This window comes from Eptatretus burgeri, chromosome 3, assembly GCF_056783735.1.
Source record: "Eptatretus burgeri isolate ZD-2024b chromosome 3, Ebu_testis_v1, whole genome shotgun sequence".
Lineage (NCBI taxonomy): Eukaryota > Metazoa > Chordata > Myxini > Myxiniformes > Myxinidae > Eptatretus > Eptatretus burgeri.
This window is the reverse complement of record NC_140963.1, coordinates 115,369,192-115,387,468: the sequence shown is the minus strand read 5'-3', so window position 1 is coordinate 115,387,468 and position 18,277 is coordinate 115,369,192. Positions and strand designations below refer to the sequence as shown.

General features: G+C 42.2%; 1 protein-coding gene across 2 annotated transcripts in view; it reads right to left on the bottom strand.

Moving 5' to 3' along the window:
* The window catches only part of STAC (SH3 and cysteine rich domain), a 202,706-nt gene that overhangs the window by 29,500 nt on the left and 154,929 nt on the right, over window positions 1-18,277 (bottom strand). For both annotated transcript variants that reach the window (XM_085875202.1, XM_085875203.1), the window contains exon 10: window positions 800-851. In XM_085875202.1, coding sequence (XP_085731328.1) covers window positions 800-851 — 52 coding nt within the window. The remainder of the gene's footprint in view (window positions 1-799; window positions 852-18,277) is intronic.

Here is an 18,277-nt window from a genome sequence, read left to right as displayed (position 1 = left end):
GCCGGTTGTCATGACAATGCAATTTCAACTGCTAAGCTATTTTGACAAGTCCGTCAGACATTTCCATAAAGCATAGGATCTGATGAACCAGAAAATGTATGATTCTTTTTTTTTTGGAACCAAATAGTACCAACAACCCCTCTGGTTCCTGGACCAAAATGGTATCCATGATATGAGTGAGAAAATTGCATCAAAATTGTTATTCAAAAAATTCCTGGAAAATAAATAATAATAATATTAATAAAGGAGTAAAACATCTATCAATGGATTAATGATTGGTTGTGCTTGTAATTACATTTCCAGGTACAACAGCATTCTAATTAAACCTGGCAATCTCATGCCAATACCAAAGAAGATAAATTACCTCTGTCAATTTTTGTACAAACTCGCATCAATACCTTGTTTAAATTTATTCTTGGTTTAATAAAGCATTTCCACCCACTGCCACAATTTAAAATGCAACAAAGAAACAAACTAACTAACATACAAAGAAAGCAAGATTAAAGCAAAAGGATCCAACAAGATCAGTCAGTTCTTGTTGCAATGTTCTGCTAAATGAGCAGCATTTCTGGAAGGATTGTTCAATCAATTTTATGGACATGCTTGAGCACATGGTGGTTCAGTGTGAAAGCTTTTCAGGAAATTGGTGAAACCTCTACAAGCATCGGCATAGAAAATACACACAAAACAAGCATTGCCCATAAAGAGCCATCACAGCGGTGGCAGAGCTCCGCACAAGTGATTTCAGTGCATTTAGCTGAATTGGAGAACTTTTCTCAAATGAAAGGCCCAATCTCACCTTCCACCATTCTTCATTTGAATCATCAACGATTGCAATCATGTCTCCCGGTCTGCAACAATACAGGCAAAGATAAAGGGGGAAATACATCAATCTAATTATGGGATGTGAACACAATATAACATATTGCATTGCCTTACACAATAATTGCAGACGATGTATGGTTTCTACATGAATCCAAAATAATTTCATGAGATTCAGCATCATGGGAATATAAATAATGTTATGGGTACAATTGATGTATCTAAACTAATATATATTGTGAACCATGGTGTCTGTCCACGCGTTCGTCTGTCTCTCATTTAGGGAAGCTGCTTCCCGTGTTGAGTTTGAAAAGCTGCTGATTGGTTATTTTACATTTTCATTTCACTTTTATTGATGCAATATAGTCAGTCACTTTACTGTCCCTTCCAGTCATCTTCAAAAAACTCAACATGAACATCTGGATTAAAGTCGATTTAATGTAGATTTTCATTGAGTAACATATTTTATAATAGCTCTGTTTTGCCCTCTTTTCAGACAAATTTAACCTCCACCGCCAAATATTGCACCACCCATTTCACGTAAGATGGTATGAGTAGCCGAGAGCTTTGGCTCTGAGTGAAACCAAGAGTGCAACACAATTAACCTTTTTAAAGTCCATTAAATAATTTAAATTGATAGATAAACTTAAACTTTTCCTGTCAATGGGAACGGGTACTTTTGCTTGCTCTTCCTGTAATTGGGGATGGGTAGTTTTGCTAATCGATACCAGAAGAGCCGTTTGTCTGTCTGTGTGGGTCGACATTTTTCTAAAAGATGGCCAAACCATTCTTTTTCAAAATTTCAGAGGTTCATCAGAGTGCCAGGGAGTTTTTTTTAGGCCAAAAACAAAATTGTTATGAAAAAGTTGGATAAAAATAAATAAATAAATAGTTCAAAAATTAATAAATAATTGAATGAATAAATAAATAAATAATAACTCTATAGTGCCTAAGCCTTTGTAACAATGTGAAAGATAATATTAAATGATCCCCAACCCCATTCCTTCATGGGTGCAGGGAGGTGTTTTAGGCCCCCACAAAAAAGAGAAAAAATCAAAATTTGATTTCTTCAAAATGCCAATAGGATTAGAACAGCATCAGGCAACGATGGGTGGTACCACAGCTAGTATATTATATGTCACACTGATCCAATATATATCCCCAGTTTAATACAAGGTCTTATACACCAATGCAGTGTGAAAGTATATGCTACGCCATGAGGAGCCTTCATAAGCAAAAGTTTTGGAATTTTAACCACTCCCTAAATTTTCATCTGTCAGATTACAATTTCTCCTTCTTCATCAAAATCAATGTACTATACTCTTTACAGAGTGTCAGTCCTGCTGAAACAGTTTATTGGCAAGGCTTACACTGGGTGATTTGCCGTTGCCTTCCTAGCAGTCAGTCACGGCAGGAATTTGGAATTTGTTCCTGCAGCGTACTGGCGTTAACTTGCATACTCTTTGCGAAAGACACCGAGGGATCTTTAACGTCCACCAACGACCCATGCTGGTAGATATGTCCTCTGTCTTGATGTCTTTCCAATGGATAATGCAAACATCTGATGGACAACGAAATAGCTAACAGCATTGCTTGCGCAATACGAGAGTTGACAGTTTATAGCTGGGTCAAGATTTGAACGCGAACTCGACAGATAGGTTCAAGATGAGTGTACATCGCTAAACTATCTCAACTAACCCAATTTATTCTGACAGTGTTTAAAAGTCAATTCAACTTTTATCTCGACAGAATTCAACTTTTAACTCTTGTCCTCAGTACCAGACAGGAGAACAGAGCCATCTCCCTCGACATATCGCATGCTTTCGATATGGTCTGGCACCCCGCCCTGCTCACCAAACTCTCTTCCTATGGTATCCAAGGCAATCTCCACTTTTGGCTCACAGACTTCCTCTCCTGTAACAGTCAACGTGTGTCCCTTCATGGAATTCTCTCATCCCCTCTTCCTGTCCATCCAAAATAATTTCCCCGTGAAGGCTGGAGTTCCTCAAGGCAGCGTTCTGGGCCCTGTTATTTTTTGGTTTCCATCAATGATCTCACCGATTGTCTGGAAAATCCTCTTTATCTCTTTGCTGATGACTCAGACCGGCAAGCAGCACCTTCTTCGCTCTCTCCAGATCTCGATAAATTCACAAACTGGTCCAACACATGGAACATGTCTTTCAATCCTGACAAATCTCACACTTTCACTATGTCTCTCTGAAAGGACCATCTAGAACCCCCCCCCCCATCTACTTTCTCAACAATCCTCTTGAAGAAGTCCCTTCATTCAAACTTTTGGCACACACTATCTGCCATGATCTTTCCTAGGAAAGCCACATCTCCAAGCTGGCCTCCACAGCCAGTCACCGATTGGGCATCCTCCATCGTGCAAAGTCCTTCCTTGACACACCTGAGCTCCTGACCACGTACAAAGCTTTCATCTGCAACCTAATGGAGTACTGTTCTTCCCTCTGGGTTGGTGCTCTCACCTTTCTCGGTATCACGCTGTGGAAAGCAAGGCATTTCGGATCATTGGTATTTCCTGTGATGAGGCTGAGTCTTTTGGTCTCTCACCACAAGCAGATCGGTGGTCTTTCTGTCTTCTACCATCTCCTCTCCTCTCCAGTCTCGCCCCCCTCCCCCGGTCTCGCCCCCCCCCCACTCGCTCTAAATGCTATCTGTCCCACCCATATTCCCACAGGGTGCTCAAAGTCCGCCAGCAACTCCTTTCTGGTTAAACTACCAAAATCACAAATCACTGCTCACCTTCACACTTTCATTCCTCTTTTTTCCTGCCTTTGGAACACTCCCACACTCTCTTCAATCCCATTCTTCCCTCCAGGTCTCAAAACAGCTGTTCACCATCATCTCTTATCTTCCCCATCCAAAACCACGATCTTTTCTACCCCAGTTAATCCACCCCAAACCCTCTTCCTTCAAATTCCCTGCTTTCCTTCCTGAAAGTCCCGGTCGTGTAAGGACCAGAAAGTCCCTGTAATGTCCATCTTGTATTCCCCATGTTCCCTGCCCCAACACTCTCCCTTCCACAGATCTCCTAATGTCTCTGTTCCCCACTATTTTGTGCTTCCCTCTCCCATCCCTCTTGTCTCATGCTCCCCTTGTTATACGTTATCTGTGTTAGCTCTTATACGAGCCTCGACATTGTATATAAAAAAAAGAAGAAGAATAAAAAAGAAGAGTTGTATGAAATTAAGTAAGTAATGAAATTTAAGCTTTTCATTTTCAACCTGCTTCAGCTGTGACTGCAATTGAGTCAAAGTCAAAAAGTTTATTCACTGTGCGATTACAAAGCTGTACAAAAATCCATGCATGATGCTGAACATGGTTGATTGTGAATAAATAAAAAAAAACGTAGAATTAGTTATTTTACCATGTCGACATGAATAATGTGTGAACAGTTCAAATATCCGGTCTATTTTAGTTCATTCAACACGTGAGAATTTCCTTCAGGATCACAGCTATTTCCTTTCGAGCTTTCCCATAGCATACATTACATATTAATGAAAAAAGCAACACAGCACCAAAAATAAAGACAGTACATGGGGCATTAAAAAATTCTCGGAACAAGACAGTTCAAAAGTATTTCTTTTATTTTTCAATACCTCACTACAAGTAAATTATATCAAAATAAGGGGAAAATATATGCAGTATATATTATATGTACAATATTATAAATACAAAAATAAATGTTGGCATATCTTGAACTATTGTATCTCATTTATAGACCATTTTCAGTCATGCACGTAGCTTACTCAGGTTCATATAGGAGGTTGCGTCATACATAAAGAACATCATACATAAAGAACATAGTATGACATAAAGAACAAGAAAAAGAGCAATCAGAGACTTGTTTTGTCCTTTTATCCTGTTGAACTTTTGGCCTGTGTTGACCTCAAATACTTGTTCATTGAATTCAGTGACCTGATATGCAAATCCTCTTCAAATTCCAAGTTTAATGGGTTCAAAATTGAGGATTTTAAAAACTTCACCGAGGTTGTTAATCTTTGTCCTTTGTTGTTCTTTTATACTATGTTGACCTCACAAATAATTGGTGGTTGAATTCAATGACAAATATGCAACTCCTCAAATTTTAAGTCAATCAGATGAAAAGTGACAATTTTAGAAATTCGACGGATGTTGACATTTTGGCCTATGTTGACCTCAAAAATAATTGGTGGTTCAATTCAGTGACCTGATATGCAAATGCTGTTCAAATTTCTCTTCAATCAGATGAAAATTGAGGATTTTAGAAATTTCACCTAAGTTGTTGACATTTTGCCTTTTGTTGACCTTTTGAACTCAAAAACAATAGACTTATTGCTTATGACCAACTCCACTATGTGATGAAGTTTCCTGAAGGTCAGTTTAAAATTGTGACTTTGTTTCTATGTCAATCATCGACCTGACAGACAGACGGACGGACAGAATAAAGCACAATGCCAACCAATATACTTGAAAAATCTTCGATTTTCCCAAATAACAAACAAGAAAGTTGTTTGATAGAGCACGGCATTTGTGAAATCCTTCAAACATATTTGACCATAAAACTAATGGGTGGTTGAATTCAATGACCAAAAATGCAACTCCTCTTCAAATTTCAAGTCAATCGGATGAAAATTGCCAATTTTAGAAACTCGGCCTTTACTATCCTTTTGGCCTATGTTGACGTCAAAAATAATTGGTTGTTGAATTCAGTGACTTGATTTGCAAATCCTCTTCAAATTTCTAGTTTAATGGGATGAAAATTGCTTTGAGAAATTTGAAACAGTTGTTGACCTTTGGCCTATGTTGACCTTTTGACCTCAAAATAAATGAGCTTCTTGCTTATGATCAACTGTACCATTTCGTGAAGTTTTTTGAAGATCAGTATAAATAGGTGACCTGTCGGTGATTGACATACACACAGACAAACAAGAAAGATGTCGTGCATAGAACTTGCAAAATCAATAAAACAAATTTGACCTCAAAAATCATGTGTGGTTGAATTCAGTGACATGATATGCAAACCTTGTTCGGATTTCAAGTAAATCAGATGAAAATTGATGATTTTAGAAATGTGGCCGATGCTGACCTTTTGACCTCCAGACCACAAACACAATTGGTGGTTGAATTCAATGAAGAAATATGCAAATCCTCTTGAAAATTCAAGTCAATCGGATGAAAACTGACAATTTTAGAAATTTTGCCTACGTCAACCATTTGGCCTGTGTTGACCTCAAATACTTTTTCGTTCAATCCAGTGACCTGATATGTAAATTCTCTTCAAATTTCAAGTTTAATGGGATGAAAATTGAGGATGTAAAAACTTTCACCAAGGTTGTTGACCTTTGGCCTTGGTTGACCTTTTTTTCAATGTTTACCTCAAAACTAATTGGCTGGTCAAACTCAGTGACATGACATGAAAACCCTGTCAAATTTCAAAGAAATCTGATGAAAATTGAGGATTTTAGAAATCTAGTAAAGTTGTTGACCTTTGGTATATTTTGACCTCAAAAATAGATGGTGTCCCAATTCAGTGATGCACTATGCAATTGCTGTTTCATGTCCAAGTTAATAGCAGTGTGACGACTCCTCATTTTCATAAATGCCAAGGTGAGCCAATGAAAAAAAAGCCAAAATTCACAAGGTTTCGGAAAAGCGATGATAATAGAAAACCTATACGCCAAGAAAACCTATACGCCAAGAAAACCTATAGAAAACCAAGATGCCAAGGTGAACAATGAATAGCCAAGATCTTGCGAAAAAAGCCAAGGAGTGGTCACACTGGTTAAAAGGTTGAAAATTGATGATTTTTCAGATGAAATTTGATGATTTTAAAGGTTTGACCTTGAGTTGACCTCTGACCTTTTGACCTCAAAAATAGTTGCTTTCCCAATTCAGTGACTCAATATGCAAATCCTGTTCAACTTTCAAGTCAATCGGATGAAAAATGATGATTTTAGAAATTCAACCTCAAGATGACCTTTGACCTCAAACTCATTCATTGGTCGTTTAAGTCACAATTCAGTTGTGACTACCAAGGTTGTGACTACCTCTACAACTTGGTAAACTCAGTTGTGACTACCTCTACAGCTTGGTAAAGTTTCATGTCGACTGGCTTAGAATTGTGACCGACAGGCAATTGACAGACAGACAGACAGAATAACAAAGTCGACCAACAAATTTACTTGCAAATCTTCGATTTTGCAAACAACAAATTTTGCAAGATTTTGCAATTAACAGAATATCTATATCTGAAAGAATGTCTGTCTTTATCTGGCCTTCGGTGGCAGAGGGAACTAGACTGAGCATTTAACAATCCAGAACCTCACCAGAGTACATCGATTGGAACAATCTGAGAATGGATGATTGATACTCACAGTAGTTCAGGGCAGTCATTCTGCATGTCGACTCACACATGCAGTGAGACACAGTTCAATTGCAATTGCCTCTCCCATCCCTTCAGGAATGGGTGAGCTGAGCAAAGAAATTGGTTCTGCTTGTAAACCAGTAAGAAAAACTCTCACTTTGTTGGGTTTTGTATCGGCCAACAGTTTTGGACCATGTATGTGCAATGTGTATATGGTGTTTGCCGTTCCATAAAAGTTTAATGAAAAGCTAAGATCTTGCACTAGATCTGTGCTATCTTCCCTTGTGTTTTGTATCCATTCCTATTTATTATCCATACATACATGGCAAGTTGGAGTTGACAAAAAAAAAACTGGCTGGAAGGAATCAAAGCAGATTTTTGTTTATTTATTTATTGATATATTAGCCATGATCAGAAGTGAAGTGACACTACACACAGAATTGTGGAGAGTAATGATGTGGCCATTGGAGAGGGAAAGTTCATGATGTCACAGCCAATTAACTGGAGTGATGTCTTGCATATGGGTGAAATGTCCATCAGTCCATCTGTCAATCCTTGCGAGTGGAATGGAAGTGAAACATTACATTTTTAATATTGATCATACTTTACATCCAACATGGGTTTTGCCAAAACTGGAATGGGTATGCTAGTTTTTAGAAACAAAACAGGCCAAACTTGTGAAATGCGGGTCACTTGCCATTTATGTCCATGTCTACTTGACTCTGCCACGCACAACAGCAGCCCCGAACCGCACGGCAGCAGCCCCAGCAGGTGGCAGTAGCCCCCACCGCATCACAGAAGCCACCAGCACATCACAGAAGCCACCACCGCATCACAGAAGCCCTCACCGCATCACAGAAGCCCTCACCGCATCACAGAAGCCCTCACCGCATCACAGAAGCCCTCACATCACAGAAGCCCCCGCTACATCACAGAAGCCCCTGCTACATCACAGAAGCCCCCACAACATCACAGAAGCCCCCACTGCATCATAACAGCCCCCACTGCAACACAATAGCCCCTCGCTGCATGACAGCAGCCCCCCACCACATGGCAGTAGCCCTCCACCACGCGCTAGCAGCCCCACCATGTGGCAGCAGCCCCCACCGCGTCACAGCAGCCCCAACCACGTCACAGCAGCCCCAACCAAGTCACAGCAGCCCCAACCACGTCACAGCAGCCCCAACCACGTCACAGCAGCCCCAACCACGTCACAGCAGCCCCAACCACGTCACAGCAGCCCCAACCACGTCACAGCAGCCCCAACCACGTCACAGCAGCCCCAACCACGTCACAGCAGCCCCAACCGTGTCACAGCAGCCCCAACCGTGTCACAGCAGGCTCCACTGTGTCAGAGCAGGCTCCAGCATGTCACAGCAGCCCCCACCACATCACAGCAGCCCCCACCGCGTCACAGTAGGCCCCAGCGTATCACAGCAGGCCCCAGCGTGTCACAGCAGGCCCCAGCGTGTCACAGCAGCCCCCACCACATCACAGCAGCCCCCACCGCATCACAGAGGGCCCCAGCGTGTCACAGCAGCCCCCACTGCGTCACAGCAGGCCCCACCACATCACAGTAGCCTCGATCGCGTTACAGTAACCACCCGAGATGAAGCAGAATATCTAAGCTTTGTGCATGCCTCCAAATCTCGTATATCTACCTCATCCAGTTCTGTTCACATCTTATCCCTTCAGTCCCACTCCAGTTTATGGGACTTTGTATCCTCCTCACCCGAGAAGGGATGGAAAGTTCTGTCCAGTCTTAACCCTGCTTTGGCAGCAGGAATCAACAAATGGCATCAATGCCCATGTTCTCAAATCCTGCTCTGCCATTGTTGCTCCCCCTTTGTCTGCCATATTCAGTCTGTCCTCCTTTGGTCAACTCCCATCATCCTGATAGTCAGCAAACATCAGTCCTGTCTAAAAGAAGGGTGCAAAAACAGATCCTATAAATTACAGACCAGTGAGCTTATTTCCAATTCCAAAAAAGTCATGGAATCCATCATTGCTGCTGATATGATGTCAATTATTTCTTATTTTCAAATCACCTGATCTCTGACCATAAGTTTGGATTCTGTCCCAGTCACAACTCTCAACTTGCTGCTGTTTCTCTCTCAGCAATGGTTGGAAGGCTGAAATCACCATCAAGATGTTAGGACCATCTCCTTGAGCATTTGACACAGTTGAGCATCTTGTTTTGCTTGACAAGCCCATGACATATCAGGCAACCTTGGCATGGTGTTAGCTTAACAGTTAAGGTGGCTACCTGAAGATCTTCGAGTCCTGAGTTTGAGCCCTGTCATGCTGTTACATAACACCAGATTGGTTGACTCAACCTGTCAACCTTCTGAGGTCGGCAAAATGAGTACCAGGTTACCGGAAACAGGGGGCACTACATCAGTGGCACAGCTGCACTCCCAGCAACAATGCAACCAGCAGCCACAGGCTGCATACAAAATGATGATGATGAGGCAACCTTTATTTCTGGAATTTTTTTTTTACTTCATCCACTCACACAGTCAACGTGTTGCCATCAATGGAACCCGGTTCCAGTGGAGGTTAGAGTCCAACAAGGCAGTATGTTGGCCAAATCTGGTTTCATCTTCGGTATATAAATGACCTCTCCAATGCTCTGGAAAAACCTCTCTTCATTTTTGGAGACGAGTTCACATTGTGTCATACAGTAACCCCGTCCCAGTGCGAGGCAATCTGCAGCTATGTCTGTCTCTATCTCTGTCTCTCTCTCTCTCTTTATCTAGAATTGATGAGATGATGATCTATTCATTGGAACTTGTCCTTCAATCCTGGAAAATCTCACTATCGCAACCCGTCTCTCTGAAGGAATCATGAAACTTGCTGATATCGTGTCTGATTTCTTCCCGACAGAGAATAATTATCCGGATCGTCAAACTTGCTTATATTCTATCTGATTTCCACCGGACAGCCAAAGATTAGCCTTTTCTGATTGGTCTATAGCAACAAAAAAAAGAAATAGATGTTACCCGGTGATGTTAGGATGATGACAGTCTCTTGAACTTCTCGGACACCTCATCAGCCATCACCTCTCCTGGGTCAATCACAGAGCAAAGCTGGCCTCCAAAGTCAGCCAAATATTATGTAAGCACCGTCTGTTGATCTCAGTCTTTCCTTCGCTTAACTTTTTATCAACATACAAGGCTTTAATCCCCAGCTCGATGGAGTGCTGTTCTTGTCTTTCGAGCACCCCTTCTTCCATCCCTCACTTCTTGGTACCATGTAACGAAGGCCCTCAAAATAACTAGAATCTCCTATGATGAAGCTCAGTCTCTAGCTAGACATGTCACCCTCACAACGTAAATGGTGGCCTCTCTGGATTCCACTGCCTCCTTTCTGGTCTTGCACCCTCTGCCCTTTCCTTACTCTGCAACCCCTGTGCGCGCGCAGACACACACACACACACACACACACACACACACACACACACACACACACACACACACACACACACACACACACACACACACACACACACAGTTTTCTGCATGCAGTATGGCAATAACCCACTTCTGATGAAACTGTCAAAACCTAGGATCACTGCTCACATCCACTCATTTCTTCCTCTTTTCTCTCTAAAAAAAGGGGGCAATACTTTTGGTTGCTCACCTGGTGGAGTAATTATACAGAGGAGGAAGTCAATGTGGGACGGAATCAGCAAAATGCACCAATGAACTGATGTCATGGGCCCGATTCTTTTTAATGTCATGGACAAATTTTGGTTCATCATGGGTGATGAAGGTTGTGGTTAAGGTTCATAGAAATCATGTGCGCAATTTCCGAGAAGAAGTTGCAAGTGTTTATGGACAGACAGATGGACTGACGGATGGACGACATGCCATCCCATAAGCTCCCCGGAACTATGTTCCGGGTGAGCGAAAAAGAGAGGCCACTTTCTGTGTGCACTCCAGTTTTGTATTCAGATGTCTCATGCTGTGCTATGCATCTTCAAAATCCATATTTTAAAAAAAACTTTTCTGTAGGAATTGCTTTCTGCTTTGATCCATCAACCACATATCAGAGAGTAAGATTGACAGCGTACCTTTATGGCATCAAAAGAGCACTGAAATAACTAAATATTGTTGCCTTTCAATGTAATACTTCCAATAAAGTAGGATGTAAGTGTTTGATCGATTGCCTTATTGCATACATGTACAATGGTCAATATATTGTTGTGGTTACCAGATTCGCAAACCACCATTCAGGTCCCTTAGGTGAGGTATCTCGGTAAGTGCATGTGTAGTTAGGCCCAAACCCGTTGTCTAGTGGGAATACATGTCATTTAGGCGAGCTGCGACTCTTCAGGATAGCCGTTTTTCTTTTACTATCTTTATTTTGGACCAACCGCCATGATCACAACCACAACATCAACCACCGACCACAACCACCGCTTCACCACAACCGCCACGACCTTCACGCACACCTCACAACCGTAGCATCGCCACCGTTCTTGCCCCGCTGTGGGTACCGGTGTTGGACTCATGCAGAACGCGCGTCGAACAGCGTGTACAAAATCACGGATTTTGTGCTTCAAAAACGGATCAAAAACGACACACGCCCACTTTTTGCCGTCCAATCGGTGAGCGAGGGGCGAATTGGCCCCGCCCCCAGGGCTATCGATATATGCAAATTTGTGGATCAAAAAGCCTTCACGCCCACTTTTTCTCGGGCCAATGGGGAGCGAGGTGAAAGGTCAAAGGGAGGGGGTCAAAGGCGAAGTTACGGGGGGATAAAAGGACGGTGTTCGTCAGTCAGAAGAGGGTCGCAAACCAGAACGAGAAGGAGTCAGCAGAACGAGAACGAGGAGTCAGAAGAGAGTCGCAAACGAGAACGAAAGAAGTCTGGAGCCCGAAGCCTGCAGTGGCTGGAGAAGCTGAAGAGAGTCGGACGAGGGGGTGCTCGCGTCGGTGCCAGGAGCTGCACGCCCGAGGGAGGCCGGCAGCGCGACCTGGCCGAGGTGGAGACGCACACCAGGGATAATAAAGATCCTCTATACCCCGAGCATCAGCAACCCCCTCCTGTTTCCCCCCGCGCTGAGATAGTGCGACCAAGGGGGCCCCGTTCCCACCCCCTGCCAGAGACCGTCCACGAGGCCCGCGGGTTGCGGGGCCATCGCCGCTCCGCGTCTCATCACCAGACGGGTAGGCCCGACCCGGTCTCGGCCTCAGGCCTGCCCCATTCTTGGGGGATTTCTTTTCCTTGGTTTTGGGTATGTGTTGTCGGCGCCGTCTGTGAAGTAGAATTGTATAAGTGTTGCCGTGTGCTCAGTAGTCGGTATTAGCTCTGCACTGTGTTTTCACTTTTATGTTTGCTTTTTGTGTAAATGGAATTGTGTTTTCTTTTTTTTGTGTGCATTTGGTGGAATTGTATATGTGTGCTTCCCGTGTGCCGCGAATAAATGTGCTTTATTGTTGAACTGTTCTCCCGCTTCGCTTCGTCTTTTCCCCCATTGAACCCTCATCTTGCTTCACGTAAAGGGTTGGTAGTGGGCTGAGTACGCCCGATAATTAATCGAACCGTCGAGGTCGACGATAACACCGCTCGGTTATTCTGATAGTACGGAACGGGTCGCTTAAGTGGCCCGTGTCCGAAGTCGACCTGCGGCGAGGTGCGATCGCCCGGTCTACCCTCCGCGTGGGTACTTAGGTAGGTCGAATTTGGCGAGCAACCCTATCCCACGCGGGGGCTGATTGGCTCGATCGCGGTGAGACCAAAAGGTCCACCCGTGACTGGTTCCCGGCGTTAGTCCGAGAGGGTCACGACTGGATTGTCCGTCCGGTGGGCGACGTGCCGCGATTCGAGTTACGTGGCCGTCCGCACGCCGGCGGGCGCGAATACCGCAACAATACGTTGCGCTGATCGATATGCAATGCATGTTATTCAATACATGTGCCTCATTCTATGATGAATACTAGAATGGTACTCAGTGGAGTGGAAACCTCCACCAGGCTGAACAGTTTACATTTTGTATCCCACTGATTGGTCAGATCTGGAGCTGGACCTGAATCAAAATCGATTCGGCTTGTTCTCGTGACCAAACCAACTCATCCACCAAGTTTTATCATTCCTCGTCCACAATTTTTTGAGACATTGTGCTTTATATCGCTTTTGGTTCTATCTCTCAATGGTGAAGAACTACTTTTAAAATAAACAAGTCTGGAGACGGCAATGGTTCACGAGCGGTATTTGACGATGTAGATTGTTTCAGAAGTAAAGGATGAGACAATGTGATAATTTTTGACCAAGTTATAAAAATGATCAACATGATGTGGTACGAGTGACAGGTTATTAGCTGCAAAATGTCGAAAACCCGGTTTTGTTCAACAACTTTCAAAATTTGACCTTTGCATAACCTTGAACGGTCACAAAACAATGTTGTGGATATTAAAATAAGGAAACAGGATACGTGCTATAGCTTATTGGAGTTAGTTCGTCGAAGAAGGTCGAAAACCCGGTTCGATTCCCACCACGTTGAAAATTTGACCTTTGTGTACTTTAAAGGTCAAAGGTCAAGTATTTCAAAATTTGACCTTTGCATAACCTTTAAAGGTCACAAAACAATGTTGTGGACATTAAAATAAGGAAACAGGATACGTGCTATAGCTTATTGGAGTTAGTTCGTCGAAGAAGGTCGAAAACCCGGTTCGATTCCCACAACGTTGAAAATTTGACCTTTGTGTACTTTAAAGGTCAAAGGTCAAGTATTTCAAAATTTGACCTTTGCATAACCTTTAAAGGTCACAAAACAATGTTGTGGACATTAAAATAAGGAAACAGGATACGTGCTATAGCTTATTGGAGTTAGTTCGTCAAAGAAGGTCGAAAACCCGGTTCGATTCCCACAACGTTGAAAATTTGACCTTGGTGTACTTTAAAGGTCAAAGGTCAAGTATTTCAAAATTTGACCTTTGCATAACCTTTAAAGGTCACAAAACAATGTCGTGGACATTAAAATAAGGAAACAGGATACGTGCTATAGCTTATTGGAGTTAGTTCGTCAAAGAAGGTCGAAAACCCGGTTCGATTCCCACAACGTTGAAAATTTGACCTTTGTGTACTTTAAAGGTCAAAGGTCAAGTATTTCAAAATTTGACCTTTGCATAACCTTTAAAGGTCACAAAACAATGTTGTGGACAATAAAATAAGGAAACAGGATACGTGCTATAGCTTATTGGAGTTAGTTCGTCGAAGAAGGTTGAAAACCCGGTTCGATTCCTACAACTTTGAAAATTTGACCTTTGTGAACTTTAAAGGTCAAAGGTCAAGGATTATGACCTTTGGTGCAAAACTTCCTCTGGAACATTCCAGGAACAATATTACGTCATATAGGCTATATGGCATTTCGCACTCCTCGGATTATCCATACTTTGATGAAATCAGCGTAAAAACAAACTTGAAGGGGGCGCCACGGGCAAGGTGTTCGAGATAGAGCAAAATGCTTTCAAGACTTTAGGTGGGGAATGACCTCAAGATTATGCATAAAAAATATTGTCATCCCATCTCTCAAAGTTTGGGCGGTCGTATGATTTTTTATGTCAAAATTCGCAATTTTCTAAGTTTGTGACCTTGTGACCTTGTGACCTTGACCTTGGGACGAAAATGAAAAATCGAGCTCCGTGGGGCTATGCAGGTGCCATTGGGCTAACCAAATACCGAAACCCCTGCCACATTCGACAAACCCCCGAGGAGAAGATGTAACTTGAAATTGGCTACCCCCTAAAAACATGTTTTTTATGCGTGGCTCGGCCCATAATGGACGCACCACGCCCATTCTCAGGAAAAAAACAACTCGATCATGATATAAACCTCCCACCAAAATTTTATCAGGATCGGATCAAACCCCACAGAGCTATGCTTGGGACAGACAGAGACAGACAGACAGACACACACCAATAACGAATATAGTGGTCACTTACTGACTCGTGAACTTACTGACTCGTGAACCAATTTTAAAAATCTGGGTCTGGATCTTCACCAAAATCGAAACAATTCTTCAGTCACTCACCTGGCCAGTCCACAAATTTCGGCCGAATCCGTTCATAACGTTGAGATACAGTATCGTGTTATATATCCTTTTTAGCCCCATCATTAAATCGTGATGAAATAATTCTTTGATGCGGTTCCGGATCTTCACCAAAATTTAATTATTTAATTCTTGTCACATGCCCAACCTGTCCACCAAGTTTCATCCGAATCTGTCCGTAATTTTTTGAGATATCCTGTTCACAGACAGAGACAGACAGACAGAAAAACAGACAGGGGTGAAAACATAACCTCTGCCCATCTTTGGTGGCAGAGGTAATCAAGGACAAAAGGAATAATGGTGGTGACATTTTTTTTCACATTTCAGAATTGCATATGAAAGTTTACAGACAAACTGTAACTGGCCACAGGTGTGTGTGTGTGTGTGTGTGTGTGTGTGTGTGTGTGTGTGTGTGTGTGTGTGTGTGTGTGTGTGTGTGTGTGTGTGTGTGTGTGTGTGTGTGTGTATCACCATAGCTGGGTGACAATCATCCTCCAGGTAATGTGTCAGTGTTAACCTTATTCACCTTGTGTGTCTTCCTCCTCCTCCACCCCTTGATCTCATTCTTTCCCATACCCATTCTCCTCCAAGAGTCAAAGTGTCTCGATGATGTATCCCTCTACCCTGCTGTTGGTGTATGCCCTTTCTAAAAAAAACAAAAAACATTTTGTTTCTTGCTGAGTTTCGTCCGAAGTAAAAAAACATCTTTGCTGAATTTGTTTGGCACAAGACTATTCCTTAATTGGTTGTTCCAAAAACGTTTTCATTCACTCTTGGAGACAGCCAAAAAAATACTCTTTTCTGATTGGTCTGGAGCAAAACAAACAATGCAATTTGTCACACTCAAGTCTTTATAGCAGTATTTATAACAGAGCTTCCTAACACCACTGGATATCCTTGGTAATTCGACGAAAATGATTTTCTATTATCTCCTATTGTTGCACCACGTGAAATAGGTCACTTCTACCTTGTCCCTAGTTATTGCCACAACAAAGATGTCCATCCTCAAGATTGCACCCATTAGGCTATTTTCTTTTGTAACTTCGACTGCTCTCGCTGAAGGAAAATACTTCTGCTTTTTGAAAATTCCAGAGGGAGGGCAGCGGTTTGTGTTTGTATTTCGAACTGTGCAAATAAATAAAGCTGAGATGATCACCACAAATGTTAGGAAGATTACAACTGTTAATAATTATTAAGGTGAGAGGACAGAAATCAATGCAATTATAAAAGGGAATGGAATGAATGGTTTTATTGAATCTTTAAAGGTAGCCTTTGAAATCCTGAAAACAATCCAGGCGTCGGCAGTGCTCATTGCATGGAAATGGAATCGATGGGAGAGCAACAAAAGTCAGAAAGCTTGAGTTTGCAGATATTTGGTTAATGGCCGTGTTGGGTTTGCGAGGCGAGTTGGATTGTGCTTCATGGATTAATAATTATTAGCTCAGACACGAAAGGTGGATGGAGGTTACGGTTTCACTCCTGTCTGTCTGTCTGTGATCAGGACATCTCAAAAGGTTAGGGATGGACATGGACGAAATTTGGTGGACAGGTTGGGTGTTTGACAAGGACGAATTGATGTGATTTTGCTGCGGATCTGGATCCGGATATTCGCATTTTTAAGCGATTCCTTCACCATTGAGAGCTGGGGCCAAAATCGATATACGGCACGATGTCTCAAGAAGTTATGAACGGATTCGGACGAAACTTGGTGGATGAGTTGAGTAGGCGACAACAAGCTGATTCGGTATTAGTTCAGCTCCGAATGTAGATCCAGCCCATCAGTGGGAAACAAAACGTATACTATTCAGCCTGGCGGAGGTATGTCAGTAGGGTGAATATACTGATTCTGGCTCACTTTTCCCTATGTAAATGAATGGAGGATTTTCAGCGATTCCCTTTTTTTTCCCTAAAAATAAACCCCCTTTTTATCCCAAGGTATATTTATTTGTCTCCCCTTTTAACCTAGGGGCTCTCTATTCAAATAACCCACACAACAAGATAAAGATTTGTTAAAGGTGATTTGAAAGAAATATCGAAAACGTCTTAGCCTCGGGACACTCTTTATCAAATAACCGATGCATATTGTTTAGCTCACTCATTGAACCTATAAAGATTTGTTCATTCTCAAATTCCTTCAATAGTTTAATTTTCTTTGCACAATAATCCCCATCTAAAATATTGAAAAACAAAACATTTGAATCTTTATATTTTTTAAGATACCCCTTTTGTGCCATTACGAAATGATAAACTTCTCTTAATGCTCTTGTTTGACCACCTCCTGAGCCACAGGTTATTTTTTGTTAAGACATGCCCACTTTTCATAAGCCACGCCCACTTTCCTCTAAACCCCGCCCACTTTTCTGTGGATTTTTTATAAGCCCCGCCCACTTTTCTTTAGGCCCCACCCACTTTTCATGAGGTATTTTTCTAAGCCACGCCCACTTTTCCTAAGCCCCGCCTACTTTTGCTAAGCCCTGCCCACCTACTCTTACATCATTTCCAGTTCATCTCTGACTCACAAAGAAAATTCCAGCATGTTATGGTTTTGAAAAAAATGCTCAAAGAATAGAAGGCCTGCATGAGCTTGCCCAGGGAATTTCCACAGGAAACCACACCCAACAGTCTTTCCCTATAAAAGCCTCATGCCCAGGCTCCATTTTAAACATTTTTTTGCTGGCAATGGTGTGCTGTGTGCTTGCCTGGAACTCTCAGACTTGTATGGAACTAAACCTTCAAGTTGATGAACTGGATTCAAACCTCTTATCTGTTGAGGTAAGATTTTTATTTTCCTATTTTTAGTTCCTTTTAAACATCGACTCGTTTAATAATTAAATAACTTAATTAATACATTATTATTTTCTCTCACAGGAAATTGAATCTGAAATACAAAATGAAAATACTGCTTTTGCTACAACTTTGAGGGAAATTGTTGGCTTAGTTGAAGACCTTATGAGCGACCAAGACCTACAGTACGAGTTCGTCCTTGATGACCAAACCAAAGAGTTATACCTTGGAGACCAGCAAAATCC